The sequence below is a fragment of the Lissotriton helveticus genome, chromosome 8 (genome assembly GCF_964261635.1).
Source record: "Lissotriton helveticus chromosome 8, aLisHel1.1, whole genome shotgun sequence".
Lineage (NCBI taxonomy): Eukaryota > Metazoa > Chordata > Amphibia > Caudata > Salamandridae > Lissotriton > Lissotriton helveticus.
In genome coordinates, this window is record NC_136069.1 from 900,488,831 (window position 1) to 900,504,914 (window position 16,084).

Consider the following 16,084-nt stretch of genomic DNA (forward strand, 5'->3'; position numbering starts at 1 on the left):
TGCCAGTCTTCAGGGTGTGGACTCCACCTCAATAGCGTAATGGCTATAATGAGGAGGGTGGCTTAGGGGGAGGAAAGTTTTAAAGTAGCTACTATTTTGATAGCATGGTTCCTCATTGACACCAAAGAGATGATTTTCAGTAATTGATGTAATCCTTTTAGCCATCCCAGGGAGTTTTTTAGCTGTCCCTATTCAAAATAATACAGATAATCCGGGTGACATAGCGAACTGTAAGAGTACTCTCTCAAAGTTCCTCCTTTTGAGGTTTTTGTCCCTTGGTTTTGATCTTAGTTTTGCAGCAGCACTTTGTCAACCGATGAATTATGACTGGTTTTTAATATATGTACTCTGTTATTGGGATGTGATTTCTATATATGATCTTTTTATGTATTTATAATGGCTTTGCAGTGTGCACTTTTATGGTTCATCAAACCGAAATAAAGTTAATAATAATGATGATGATGACATCAAAGAGGCAAGAAAATATCTCCAAATTAAAAAAATACTTTTTTAATTGCACCCCAACCGTTGATTTCCCCATGGTTAACAAATATTGCAAGATTATGCATTGTCTTTTTAATGCATAGCTAAATTGAACAAAGGTTACCAGATGCAAATGTTTTTCAATGTCAAGAACAAACGTTCAAACCTTGTGAAGGTAAATCTAGATTTTAAATTGAGTAACCCATAGCATCGTAAGCACTTTAATGATTTGTCTACATCCAATTGTTATTTACAGGAGGTGAAGGAAACAACTGTGTATAAAAATTAACTCTCAGTATATTCATTTTTAGGCCTTGCTAACCAGAGGGAAGACCTTCATCTGTGGTGGTGTCCTAGTTGCTGAAAAGTGGGTGCTTACTGCAGCTCATTGCCTGATAAAGACTCCCGCCAATGAGCTAGTCGTAGTTCTTGGTACGTCCCAATCTATTCTATTTAATGTATGATATACTATATTGTTACGTATCATATTACCTTTGACCACTTTAGAACACTCTGGTTCAGGGTTTGTTTAATTACTCAAGATCTAGGAATTTTAGAATCCAACTGGATGCAAGCTATGATTCTCCTCTCTGGACCATTATTCCTCCTCTGTGTATACAGAGTCGCACGACAAATTTATGGTTTGTTCCTATCTGAAGTTAGGGCTTTGGTGTGTCTAATGCCCCTAATGTCCAGCGTTCTTTCACGTGTCTCTGCTGCTCAAAGCAATTCTGGAGAGAAGTAGTTGCTGCTGCTTGGGGGTGGTGGTGCGACAGGGTGGGGGCTGGGGTGACGTGGGATAACGAGGGTGGGGGAAGGTGAGAAAAAGAATATCATACATTTTAAGAGAAAAAGAAGAAAAAGTACCTCTGCCTGCTGCACGACTCTCCTCTGCGTGTCCTCTTCTCGCAGCAGCCCAGACTCCCAGCCTCCCCTGCGGCCAATCTTGATGCCTTTTTCATGTTAAAAAGCAGTCTCATGATTGGCCTGAGCATTGGGAATTTGTGCTCCCAGAGAGACTGGGAGCCTGTGCTTTGCTGTCTGTAACCCAACAATGCAGCTCGGTTGTAGACAGCTCAGTACGCATGTGGGTTTGGCCGACCTGAGACAGCCGGCCAAACCCACGTTCACACTGATAGCAGTGCTGCCCACCAGTCTCTCTCCTGACTGCCCCGCCCCATTATGCAGCACCTACGAGTTTGAAAAATAAAATGATAATAAGCTTGTTTTAATATTGTTTTATTTTCCAAGTTTTGAGGGTGGCGTGGGGGCAACGCCCCTCCTCTGCCATAGGGGAGGTGCTGCTTTTCTGGAGAGTCACATAAGAGTGGGCAGCTACAAATACTTAAATATCTTGTTGGGGAGGGTTCTCTAGGTATCCACTTCCTTTTCCCAGTATGCCTTTTGCATGAATCATAGTCTGAGCTTGATCCTTATTTCAACTGAAGTGAGGTGAAGTGATGTCAGCTGCCCTGGTCTTTGCAGCTCGTCAGCAAGTTTTTTGGGGAGCCAGGATATATTATATCACAGTGAACCAAGCGTGCAGTCAAAACATCAGCTTCAAGGGATGTTCTTTCATTGACTTAGTCCTTGCAATAGTATATTAGAAGAACAGTAGCTATATGCACCTAATACTTTGCATGTGTTTATGTACATCCATGTAAATGTTATTTGTTTGTTGGAAAGGTGCCCTTAAAGAATAGATATGTTGTCACATTTTAGATCCACATTTGGTCTGTGAACATTCATTTACTCGAAGTGTTGATGACCCCGTGAAAGTAAGCATAAAGTACACATGATTCACCTTTTGCTTGGTCACCTGTAAGTATTTAACAATAAAAGTCTCATATGAGAAGCATCACCAATTACAGTACAAAATGGCAGGTTCCTGAGGCTGTACAGATGGGCACTGTTATGGATAATCATCATTCAGTTCACTAAGAATGGCAGGCAGGTGATACCACTCACCACCCATCCACCACTCCACATGCCACAATGCTCCCATTTTCTGGGCGAGATCTGGAAGGGCCTCGAGTCAGTTTTTGGTAAAACAGACAAATCCAATGTAGGTATTTGTTCCAGAAAATGGCCCTAAAATGCACGATAATAGACGCATGGGAAAGAGGGTGGGCGCACACTGCCTCACATCTGTTTGCTGCAATGCATCTTATTAAATGCAGTGCATGATAACACTTACTTCAGTGCCAGGCTTTAGTTTTTCACCCTTGTTGGTGCAGCCAATACTGTGTATCTCTAGACACGTGTTTTAGGATAGTTATCCTTCTTCAGTAGCGAGCAACACATTCTTTTTTGGGGGTGCCGGAAATGCTGCCCAAAGTCTTCTTGTAATAGACGCATCTCCAATATTTTAATTAAAATAATGCAATGCTCACGTAATCATTTAGACCATTACATCATATATCATTTTCAATGTAGTCAAGTTACAACTGTTTTAACATTTATTTTTAAGAAATAATTTAATACTGCTCTTCTGTGAGACTAATTATCCACACAGTCATGATCATGATCGAGAACTTTAAGATATGTTTTAAACCTACCATTTTCCTGTGTTGGATATTCCATCTTTGTAGTATATTTCACCTTAATGTTTCATAATGAACTTCACTGAATATGACCTCTGCTATGGATTGGACCTGCTAACCAGTGTGATGGGAATTGTGTGTTGTGCTAATATGTTGTGCCTTCCACTCCAAGTGCATCACCTGCTATCTGGCTTGGACTCCTATGGCTGATATTGGACACTAATAAAACTATTAATAAATAGCCCATCACAGGGCAGAAATTAAAGGGTAGTTAACCATGCCTGCTGCGTCCGAGTGAGTTATGTAGGATATGTGCCCCTATATGAAATGAATCCCATGCAGCCTACGTAGGTTGCATTGACCCCTGATTACCATGTAGAAAGTCCAATTTCTTACAAAGATAAATAGAAATTAATTCTCAATTTGAATCACAGGAAAATGGCAACAGTTACTATCAAAATCAATTCCAAAATGTAATTTGATCTGAAAAGATCAAATCTGCATTCAGATTTAAAGATGAATTGGCACCCTGTGACCAATCCAGGGAAACACAATGAAAAACAAACATCTGCTGAAAGTCGGTTTTGAATAAATAAATGTGTCTCCTACTACAATACTCTGATTTGATACAAAATATCAAATATAGTAATACATGTTTAGGTTTTCATATTACTATAGCTCCCACACAGTTCCAAAAAGAGAGCCCATTTAACATCTGTTCTGATCTCCAGTATGAATGTGCCCAAACTAGTCTCTGTTCTAATTCACAGAGGGCACATTGCCTAGCAATTAAACCATGTAGCTGTTGGCATTGGGTAGGGCATGTCTCCTGAATGTAAATGGGCATATGCCCTTGCCCTAAGTGACAGAATGCATGTGAACCTGGTATCCCTGTTTGTATTTTTCCTGTGGGTTAGCACTAATCTAGAGTGTATGCCGAGGCCTGTTCATGATAATGCAAGATTCTGAATATGACCTGAAATGGTGCACCTAGGTTGACTTCACAGCCAGCATTGGACTATTGTTCATGCCTCAGGTCCATCACATAAAGTAGTGTTGTGTAGTTCCTATAAACCTATATCGGATCTGCGCGTTTAGACAGCATAGACTGTGGGATTGGTGTCCAGACTGATTCCAGATACCCCCACCAGGTATGTTTGCCTTTATACCAGCTAGCTTACAGTGCCACTAGAAACCCCCCTTACCAAGGAGAGAATAGTTATTGGCAACTTTCAATCATGACATCTCTGTCCCATCAGGGATTGTGGAAACAGTGCAGCACCTTTTGCTCAGCCACTCATGCTCACTTTGTCTCAGAGAGATACACAGAATAAACAAGCCTGCCCAGCATAAATATACCAGCTACATTTGGACACTGCTCAGAGGACGAACATCCATTCATTTGTGAAGAAGGAAGAAAAACCCATAGGAAGACCATTAATAAATATGTAGAGAATTCCAGAGGCAATTGAAAACAAAACGAACAATAAGGAAAACATATAGAAGATGAAGAAATAGCAAAAGAAGTAAAGAGCAGAGAAGAATGACATTGAAAATGAATGAAATGGAAAAAGAATAGAGCGGAAAAGATAGTGCAAGAGGTAAAGAAAGAAAAGGATACAATTAAAAAGGCGGGGTGAAGAAATGGAGGGGTACAAGTCACTAAACAATGGTGAAACACAGAATTAAACGTAAGACGATTGAGAGATGGTGTAAAGGCATGGGGTTAGAGATAGACGTAACATAGGTATATGGATTGAGTGCCCCAGGAGAGAGTCAGAGTGTCCTCAGCAAGATTTCTATTTGAAAAATTGACACAGTAAAACATAGGCACCCTTCATGGGTCCAGAATGGCCAAATACATGCCATGTTTTCAGAATAACCACTGACAATTGAGATGTGTTCATTAAGATTCAATGTATGCAGGTGTCCTTTTATGTGGAGGGCCTGAATATGTGGGATTAATCTGGTCCCCCTGAACAAACTACTTTAAGGCTGTGTGAAACCTTAGTGTAAGATCTGTGGCACATGGTCCAGTCAAACACCTAAAATAATGACAAATTCACAGCCATCATAATGAACAAGCCTTCTCCTTGTATATCCTCATAGAGGACTTTGATTCTTTTTTTGACAGCTATTTGTAGTGGGCTAGCCAATACAGACCTCAAAGTCATTGTATTCACTTATGTGGCTTTTTTTACTAGTGATTTAATTGTATATAAAGGTCTTCTATTTCCACCATACAAATAAGAAATATTTGTAAAGGAGACCAGAATAAATTACAGGCTAATCAAGCACTCAAATTGCAGACACCGACAATGTTACAAGGCAGCTTAAATACTTCATAACTTTAAAAGAAGACAGAAAAAATGCAGCATCTGGCATGGCACCCAAAGTGAAGACAAAATTATTAGACACTATATAACTATAACATAAAAAAATAACTACAATGAAAATAAATCACTAGGAACCAGGTTGATCACTGAAGAGAAAGGAACTATTTTTAGGTGGATGTGAACAATGTGCACATGCTTTTCATTCCCTCAAATTAAAGAGGAACAATGGGTAAAGGGGACTGACCCATTGATCCATGCTGTACGCTGTGGTGGGTGGTTGTATGACTAAACAAGTACCACCTAAATAACGAATGTCTAAACCACAAGGGCTAAACCACTACCAAAGCCAAACCACTATGTTCTGTTCAATGAATTACTAAACCACAAAAATGAATAATTTTTCATATAGCCAGAATGTACTTCTACGTTTAAAAAATCTCATGTTTGAATTAAAAAAGACTTTTAAATTAAAAAAATGTATTTCAATAATCTTTAAATTATCATTTTAATAATCGTTTATTTCAAATACTGATGAATTTACAAAAATACTGCTCTCACTTATTATTTTTTTTTAAATGAATTGCAGTACATATTTAAAAAAAAAATGCATTTAAATTAAACAGAATAAACGACCACCACCATTTTGTAATCATTTCAACTTTGACAACTATAGAGAACAGTCACATTGAGTACTGATCTTAATCACATCACTGCAAATCAAACTAACACTGCCATCTACTGTCCTAACATGCTAAATTAAAATGAATGTATATTTCTACATAGTAATTTAAATCAGAAAATGTACAAATGAATTTTTAAAATAATATTACACATACCTAAATTATTAAATATATCCAAAAATCAACATCCCGTTCAAAATTATTTTATTAAAATTGCACTTTGATTTAACATTTCACATTTTGATACTTTCTTCTGGGTTAGTAAGTCGTGGTTCAGGTGGTCGTTGTTTGTGTACAGTAGTGGTTAATGAGGTCGTCGTTCTGGTAAAGGTTGTGGTTAAGAATTTGTTGTTTCAACACTCATTGTTAAGGAATCGTTGTTCGGGCTGTTTCCCGTGGTGGGTGAAAGTAAAACGTGAGTGACAATTTAACTGACCGATAGATAAAGCCTTCTGAACAAAAGGCCCTCTGTGTATAGTATGTATGTATTTTTGGGAATAACAATACTCTGGCAAGAATTTCGTCTCAAAGGCCAGGCATAAAAAAGAGAGTAAAAAGCAGATATAACCACCACACGAACGTGGGGGAGCGGGAAGGAAACTAGAAAACACAAGTAGGAGGTATGTTAACGCAAAACAATGGAAGTGGAACCAAAGGAGAGATGAAGGTGACAGAAAGTGAGATGAAGATAAGAGTATAAAAGACAAAAGCGAGCAATAATCAAAATTCATATTGATGAGAGATTGAGAAACACCTTCTCTAGACGGCATGGACTGTATCATTTTTAAATTGCAGATTGATTCTTCACTTACACTGACTGGCACCCACATTTACAAACTGCTCCCCATTAAGTCAACCTTTGGTGCATCTTTGCCGGTGTTTATATACTCCTATGAACTAAATGCTTCTAACTACATACTCTTGGAAAACCTTAACCACCACCTTGATGATGCAGACGATGTTTTTAGCCCTCTTTACCACAGAGTCCACACATACTTTGAGTTACCTACTTGAGCCAGTTTCCACTAATATTGTGAACTTGGAGTTAGCTATCCCCTTCCCTTTACCTTAAATGGATCACCCATAGTTCCCACGAAACCTTCCAGCTGCTCTCTCGTGCTCGATCTAAAATGTTGCATGAGTGGTCCAAACTACCACTAGAGGCATTTAGGTCAGCTCATCCTGCCTTTCCGTCTGATATCAGATAAAATATCAATAATGAGGCTTCAAATTATGACTACTGGATTAAATCCACAGTTGACTCCTTTGCTCCATTAAAAAGCCTTACTAACCATTCTAATTTACCCTCAGCACCGTGGTTTACTACACTATGAAATCCCATGTGCAAAGTACAATGAAAACATTTGGTATAAATTCACCAGCGGGGAATATCATTGGCAGATACATCATGCCTGTTGATCTTTCTGTACACATACATTCTTTTCAGCAAGGAACTCAAGCACAGAAATGTTCAAATGTATGAAATGTTTCTCACTACAGCTTGCACATAAAGTGTCTGACACTCAGGCCTTCTGTGATAACTTATCTGCATTGTGCTCAGATAAAATAAATACAATCTATGGTAAATTTGAACTCCAACCTGCGATTAATAATTTGTATTGCTTGGATCAAACCTGTTTACTGCAGATGCAGCTACTCTCTTGCTAAATTTCAGATAGCTACTACTGATGATGTCAAAACTATCTTTATTGCCACAAAATCTGGCACTCTACTGTATCCGTGTCCTCTGTGATTTTTGGACCAGGCAGTTTCCATACCCAGCCCATCTCACTGCATTTTGCAATGTTTCAACCACAGTGGCAGCAGTCCAAACAACTGGAAACAAGCGCATGTTATCCGGGTATTGATAAAATCCCTCAGTAAGTCCCCCCCAATCTCTGCTAACTATTGCCCGATATCTCTTCTCCCACTATCAGCTAAAGCTATGCAGACAATCATTGGTGTACAGCTCGCAAAATATCTTTAAATCCATGCTATTCTTGAGTTTTTGTAGTCTGGGGGCCAGATGTACAACCCTTTTTTGCTGCCGCAAACGGGAGATCCTCCCGCTTGCGGCCTCAAAAAAGTGTAATAGCATGTACAAATGCTATTTTGTGAGCCACTGACTCGTAAAATAGCATTTGCGACTCTTGCTATTAGGAAGGGGCGTCCCTTCCTTATGGCGAGTAAACATGCTATGTACTGATGTTTTGCGGCAACATTTACCGCCGCAAAAAACTTGCAGCTTACCACCTACTTCAAGTAGGTGGTAAACCACTTGTAAAGGGGAAGATCACTGCCTGCCCTTGAAAAAATAAAACTGAAAAGTTTAATTTTTCTTTTTCAAATGCATCCAGTTTTCCTTTTAAGGAAAACATGCTGCATATAAAAAAAAACTGCTTTAATAAAAAAGCAGTCCCAGAGATGGTGGTCGCTGACCCCTGCTGGCCACCATCCCTGTGAATGCTAGTCATTCCTAAAGGGGTTGCAAATTGCCCCAGCCTCATTAATATTAATGAGGCATGCAACTTGTGACCCCATTAGAAATAGAAAACAGTGCCTGAGACACTGTTGTGCATTCCAATTACAGAGTAGCAAATTGCAAGTTGCAAATGCGAGGCAATTTGCGACTCGCTAATTGGACGGTCATACATCTCGCCCTAAATGCCATGGTATTTGTAGTAAGGAAACAGCACATGTTGCTGTCACAAACAAACTTAACATGATCATGGACCAGGGTGATTTTGCTTCGCAGTTTCTCCTTTATCTGACCGTGATATCTGACACAGATTCCTACCCTATTACGATAGAGAGACTCTGAAAAATTGGAATCTTCCGATCTGCTTTGAAATGACTGGTCTCATTCTCATCAGGAATATTGCTCGGTGATTGATATGTCTCTTTCCTTTGGCCAAGGGAGTGCATCAGGCTCCCTTCCTGACTCCTACATTCCAATAATGCATAATTGCAATTTCCTATTACATTACTCTGCCCTGGGAAGGCGTTCCATGAGCGTTGCGTGGGTGTTTCCAAAGTACACCAAACACAAATTCAGAAAGTTTAAGCGTTATCCATTTGTGGGTGACTTTCAGCTAACAACCTTGTTTAGAGTTGTATGGTGCTGGCATGTTCTTCATTTGCTGAAATTTTGAGAACAATGTTTTCTTGGAATCTCCTCCAAATTTAGTACTTACTCTAGAAGTTAGATGCTTGTCCTTTACTCCAACTCTAAATCCAGTCCTAATATCCTTCCCACCAGTTTCCCCTCACTACATGTACATACATCTAATTCCTAGCTATGTTTTGAACTCTATCTATAGCCTGGTCTATATTTAGCAATTCCTTAGAGTTCACCTAAGTGATCTCAATACATAAACTGATCCACAGATAATATTTCCTCAGATCAGCATGCTCGAATCAAGCGAATTGCGTCACTCAGACGATACTTAACGGAGGCACGTGTCCCCATTTAAAACGTCAGAACTTAATCAACAACTAAATAAATAACAATTTCCCACCTGTAATCCATCATGTTATATTATTAGAGTATATTGTTTCTTGTTATTGCCGCAACTATAGTGGCTTTATGAGCCATGTTTGTTAAAATTACTTGATATCCCAACAGTATGTCATGACTTTAGATTATCCAGATGTTTGTTGTTACTTAAATTCATTTGATGGTACTTTTTGGTGCATGCTTTCCCCTATTATGTAATGTAGTCCTGACCTAGTTCAAGGTATTTTAAAGGTCTGGTTTTGTGGTTTTAAGCCTAATGGTATGCCTCCCATTGTAAGTTTGTAAAGATTGTTTCTATGACAGGATTATTAAAGCCTAAAAATAACACAAAGAATATTCATATTTTTAACTTTTCACTTAGGAGACCATAAGGTTAGTGCTTCTGAAGGAACAGAACAAGTCAAGAAGGTATCAAGAATTATACGGCATGAAGGTTATGTTGGGAAGGCAAAGCGGCATGACCACGACCTGGCCTTGCTCCTGCTGGATACCCCAGTTAACTACACTGACTATGTGGTTCCGGTGTGTCTGGCTGACCAGCAGTTTGCAGTGAGAGAACTCACGTCCATCAAGTACTCCACAGTCAGCGGTTGGGGCCGTCTGCTTGAGGAAGGTGCCACACCTGATATTCTCAGGAGAATTGATCTGCCCCGCGTGAGGACCAGGGAATGCATAGAGGAAAGTGGCTTAAATATCACGGAGAACATGTTTTGTGCTGGATTTCTTGATGGTACAAAGGACTCCTGCCGAGGAGACAGTGGGGGGCCTCATATCACTAAGTACAAGGACACCTGGTACCTGACTGGCGTAGTGAGCTGGGGGATGGGATGTGCTCGCAAAGGCTTGTATGGTGTTTATACAAGGTTATCTAGGTACACTGATTGGCTAGCAGAGAACATGAATGCATAAACTTTGTCCTTCTTACATTTGTTCATTAATGGTGTAATGTGTAAAATTAACTTTTACAAAAGAAAACTTATTATCTGAAGCAGCCAATGTACCTATCTGAAATTTACAGAAAGCCATTGAAAATGTATAATACCACTGTGCCTAGACATTGGTACGCACATTAAATGTAACAATTATATATGAAGATTTACAGATTTGTACAATACTTTGGATTAATGTGAAAAAACTCACAATCATATAGACCATAATGTCTAGGAGTGACCCGATGATGCACAGTGCCAGTGCAAAACTGTGGTCACTGTCACATGCCTCACTTTCTCATTGAAGCAAGGCAAAGGTTACTCTGCATCTCCTCCATGCGGTAAATGAGTTTAGCCAGCAAATGTACCAATGGACACCGAGAAGCTGTGAGTTACACACCCAGTGGTGGCTTCTACTTAATGGGAGGGGGTGGGTTGCGGGCAGAGGAGGGAATGATTTTTTTTTAAATCAATTTGCTGGCCAGCCAACACTTACCGGTCCTCTTCAGTCACTTCCAGGACTCCAGGGGCAGGAACCACAAAGGTTTCCAGACTCCACTAGCCAATAACGACACTGCCTTACAGCAGTGTTGTGACTGGTCTAAGCACTGTGGTTTAGCGCTCAGATGGGGACTGAGAGGCAGTGCATGTTCTCCACCTAGGCTGTACAACACAGTCTGGTGGAGAACATGTTAAGTGCACATGACTGTTTGGCCAGCCCAAGACGGCCAGCTAAACCGTCATGCGCACTTAAGAGAGTACCACCACTCCTCCCTCTGCTCCTCTGTTATATCCCAGCTCCGCCCCTAACGAGCTGAGCCAGGACGGAAAAATAAAATAATAATAATGCGTTATTATAATTTCATGTTTCCTTTTTGACCTGCTCACAGAGCAGTGGGGCGACGCTCCGCCTTAGCGGAGGAGCTGCCGCTACACACAACTTATCAGCCCTCTTCACATGACCACCAAATAATGAGAAATTATCAAACTATGAACATCAATGTGAGCTGAAAACCCTTGCCTAGAGCTGGTTTCTAGTTCATGTAAGAGGCTTCAAACAGTTGCTCTCCAGTACGGGGTTTGTAACCCCCCTAGAACATTGTAGGTGGCCTCAAATTGCTTTTATTTGCATTGTTGGGTAAATTGGTGTTTCACTAAGGCCTCTCCTCCTTCTCTCAGAAGTATACAGCTCAAAGCAAAGGCGTTTTGAATTGAGAAATGTTTTTTGCAATAAAGATATTATTTAAAGTAAGTGATACATTATCACTTTTAAGCCTGTCACAGCTCATTAGAGCTCCTCTGCAAATATTTGTGCAACCCCATCTAAAATGACACTTTTCCGTTTGGACGGCTGCTTTCCTCTAGAAGCAAGGCCGTCCTTGAAACTACAGGGTACTACTTGATACAGTATGGCAGAGGTATTCAAACTGTTTTGCACTGAACCCCCCTAAGAAAAATGTTTCCAATTTAGGGCCCTCCTCTAAAACTTAATGACAACGAATGAGGTAACCGTGGGGGCTTAACTGAACACAGGGGGCAGATACTATGAGATTATTTCAGAGGTGCTTTTGTGTAGCTCATAATCCACACTTAATGTGAGGCTTACATAAAAGAGCAAATTCATCAAACAAAAACAGAATTAACCAAAACACTATTCCTCATAATAAAGCTGCTGTGGGCCTCTTGCACGTCGGAACCCAATGCATCTGCCTCTGCTGCACTAGTGATTGCTGCAGCCCTGAGAAGCAGGCTATCTCCTCTTCTACTTTCACCCTTTCCCTGACATGCTTGACAGGCACCTTAATCTCAAAACAGGCTATCTGTCCCTTTAAGAAACAAAATGAGTTCCTACATGTTTCCTCCCTCTCTTTGCAGCAGGGGTGCCTTCTGCCATGTTGCTAGGAAGGAATAGGTGTCTCTCTGGGCCCTTTTTAAAGTAAGACAATTGTAATTGTGATGCAGTGTGCCCTTCAGGCCCCTGGGCCCCAAAGCCCCTTCACCTGCTCCACTAACGACAGCTAGTGCCTTGTGTATCAGGCTGTCTCCTTTGTCTTTTGTTATCAACATGAGTTCCTATCTCACACCACTCCTCCCCCTTCCATCTCTCTGATGCCCAAACAAGGTGTCTCCTCCGCTTCAATGTTCTCCTCCTTTGGTCCATAGCAAAACTGACACAGCAAGTATGCGGTGGTTCTCTAATGCAAGAAAGGAAGGATAGCAAATTAGCTGTATTTCTGCAGCTGCAGCACAAATGATGCCAACAGCTCTGCAAAGTAGGCTACTCCGTTCTTTTCAATGGGACGTCACTCCTTGGCCTGATGTCCAAAGCAAGCTTTCTGCCCCTTTCTATTAAAATAAAAATATTTAGCCCTCTCCACCCCTCAGCACCAAATCCCCAGTGGAGTCCTGTTCCATGTGCAGCAAGGGTGACTTGTCCCTAATGCTAGCAAGGAAAATGGCCACCCCACCCTTTTTCACATCAATGTCACAGCACCTACTGCCCTAATGGTGATGAGTTCAATGTTTTAAAAAAATGAATATATTGTGCGCTTCCCCAGGCACATTTCTCACAGGAAACTGCCTCTGTCCATTTGTAAACAAAATATAAGCACCCCCATAGTGACCACTCTTCTGGGCCATCTCTTTGGCGCTATCATTGGATCTCCCTAAATTTCTTTTTCTCCCAGGCCATTCTTCCTTGTCCTAAATTGTCTTGATGATCAGGGCTCTACATCTGAATGCAACCCTGCTGGCCTCCTCTCGTCACCACCTTGGCTCACCTTTTTTGCAAAAACAACCCACTATGAAAAGTTAACGCTGACCTGGAGGTGCCTCTGCCTAAAAGTGAAGGATCAGGGTAGATGGGGGTAGGGACACAGGGGTGAAGGGCTCCTGTTAAACCGAGAAGAGGGATGGAGAGCTAAAGGATAAACATATCTTCTCACCTGGGTGCCCTCTTCCAGAAAGAAATGCAAGTGTGTGCAATGGAATGGGTTAAGCACCAGGCTTTGCTGTAATTGAATGATGGAGTCACTTGAAGCTTGAAAGTGACAAATATTTATTCTATTCGAGTTGTAGTATAATCGTCATATCAGCAGAATTCTGGGCTGTGGCCTTTTAACGGACCCTTACAGAAATGTTTGCATGAGACACAGACTGATTACTGATTACTAATTACAAATAAATTATATTTTAAAGCACTTGTTTTATCTGAAACACATTTTTCAGCAGCCTATTGTATACTGTATGATATTAAAATAGTGCCATTCACAGTGTTTTCTGTCACAGGCTAGGACCTTGTACAGTATAAATACACAAGTCACTTGTCCTCATTGCATCAATCAGGATTTAATCATGTGACTCTCTGGTACACATACACGGACATCTGCAATGATCACATGAGCCAGCCAAGCTTTCATAATGTAAAAGAGTACATCCTATGAAATAGTTTAACTTGCATTTATGTTTCAATTTAGATGCTTGCTTGCTATGTTATATGCAGTTATTTTAAGTTGTAAAAACAAGAAAATGCTGAATATTTTGTTTTTTGTAGCCCTATCCTGAACTACGTTTCCATACTCTCTGATCATTCTCCATGGCACTGGGTAATGCAGTTCCCACACTTTTTTTATGCACTTCATCTACTGCATGTGAACAAGACCAGCTTGGAAACAAGAAAGTAGTGCTTCCAGGCCCTCTTCATTTACAAGAAATTGCTAATGCATTTGCGCCCCCCTGGGAATGCAGCCATGGACCATCATGGGTGGCACGCCCCACAGTTTGAAGACATCTATAACATGCAAACCCTGTGGACATTTACAATTTGGCTGTAAGGCACCTGTCTGCAATACCTTATTTTAGGAATGTACTTGGGGGCATAATTATCAATGTGTTGCATAGCCCTTTGTGCCACGCAAGGGTGACGCAACACTAAAGTAAGATTTATCAAGCCATGCAAGGCCACCTTGAGTGGCTCTGCAAGGCTTGATAAATCTGGAATAACAGAATGCAGTGCCAATCACTGTGTTGCATTACTCTGCTCCATGGACTCGTTCCATAGGTGGAGTGATTGTGTTCCCACGTATTCACCCATGAATTTTGGCGCATTCCCAGATTTATGATAATAAATGGGGAGAGTAAGGGATTTAATCACGATATGTGAAGGGAGTATACTCCTATTCCCCTTCGCTAGGTATCTATGTAACAAAAAAAGGGAGTATCACCACAGAGAATCATGGATTCTGAATGGGATGTATCTTTGAGAAAAGGAAAAATTTTCCTTTTGTAAAAAAACCCTCACTAACCAGCCTAGTGGTGACATGCTTCATCATTGGGGTCCACCCTGATGGCCGAATGTCATCAGGGTGTGCTGCGACACCTGAACTACAGTAGAGCTGGTTATTGTGAGTGATAAGTGCAGATTTTTTTTTTTAAATTGTCCTGGTATGAATTGTATGAAAAAAACTTTATTCGCAAGCTACTGGACAATGTTAAAAAAAGTGATGAGATACTTAGTAGGTGATTATGACCAAGAGTATCTATGTGGGTGGTCTACATGTTTCAACCTTAAAGTGGTAGAATCCAGGTTTTCTTCAGGACCAAGGTGCAAGAAAATGGACGGTCCACACTCCCTAAAAAGTGTATCCAATCCTAGATTCTTGGTACCATGAGCATTCCCAGATTTATCATCACTGGTAAACTTGGGTATGTGTCAAAATGCTACACCTCCCCAAGGAGGAGCAACAAGGAGAAATATTGTTATTTCTCCTCTATGTTTACTCTTTCTATATGTACGGCATTATGCAGCACACTAAGAAAGAGATACATGTCTCTGGGGGTTTGATTTTGTGCAGGAAGGTACCCTTCCTTCACTAAAACAGTCTTGCCTACAACACAGGCACCCTTGAACCAAAGACCAAAGGTGCCTGCATTGGCGCTAGGCAGCCAAAAGGGCGCCAGCACAAGGAGGAATGCGCCACATAATGTTAAATATGGGGCATTCCTGCAATTTCACGCAGCACTGCGTAAAAGTTTGCTACATATGCCCCCTGATTTATTATTGTTCTAAAAGGAAGCCAATAATCTACAGCAATGCTAATTAGATACAAATTTATTCTGACAGTTTGATAACTTGGTCGTGCTATTTCTTAAAAAATATGAATATTTTGCGAAATTGACTTGCTGGTACCTCATGTGAAAGTTAAGCGTGAGGCCATACCTCAATTTCAAACGTCATATCAGGTGCCATAAGAGGGCTAGTTTGGGTAAAAACTGTATCCTGAAAGACATTTTTTATAGAAATATTCTTGCCTCTGCATAAAATCATGTGTAATTTAACACTTGCAAAATTTCACGAAAGGTGCAATCTTCCCAATATTTAGCAAATGTAAACAGAATTTGTGAGGGGCTAATACCGCAACCGCTGCTTAACACAAAAATGTATGTGCACATCCTGATACAGAAGGCACTCAATTTGCTAATATATCAAGATATTGAAAACTAGATATAGTGCTGAACTTCATGCAGTCAGAAATACACAGTAGAATGGATCTAGATATATGATTTATTGTGCTAGAACCAACGCTCTCTATATAAC

General features: G+C 40.5%; 1 protein-coding gene across 1 annotated transcript in view; it reads left to right on the top strand.

The window, feature by feature from the left end:
* The window catches only part of LOC144773822 (coagulation factor VII-like), a 225,467-nt gene extending 214,921 nt beyond the window's left edge, over nt 1-10,546 (top strand). Inside the window, 2 exon segments of the mRNA XM_078658918.1 lie at nt 795-915; nt 9,921-10,546. Of these exon segments, the coding sequence (XP_078515044.1) occupies nt 795-915; nt 9,921-10,546 (747 nt within the window).
* Nucleotides 10,547-16,084: the final 5,538 nt, after the last annotated feature.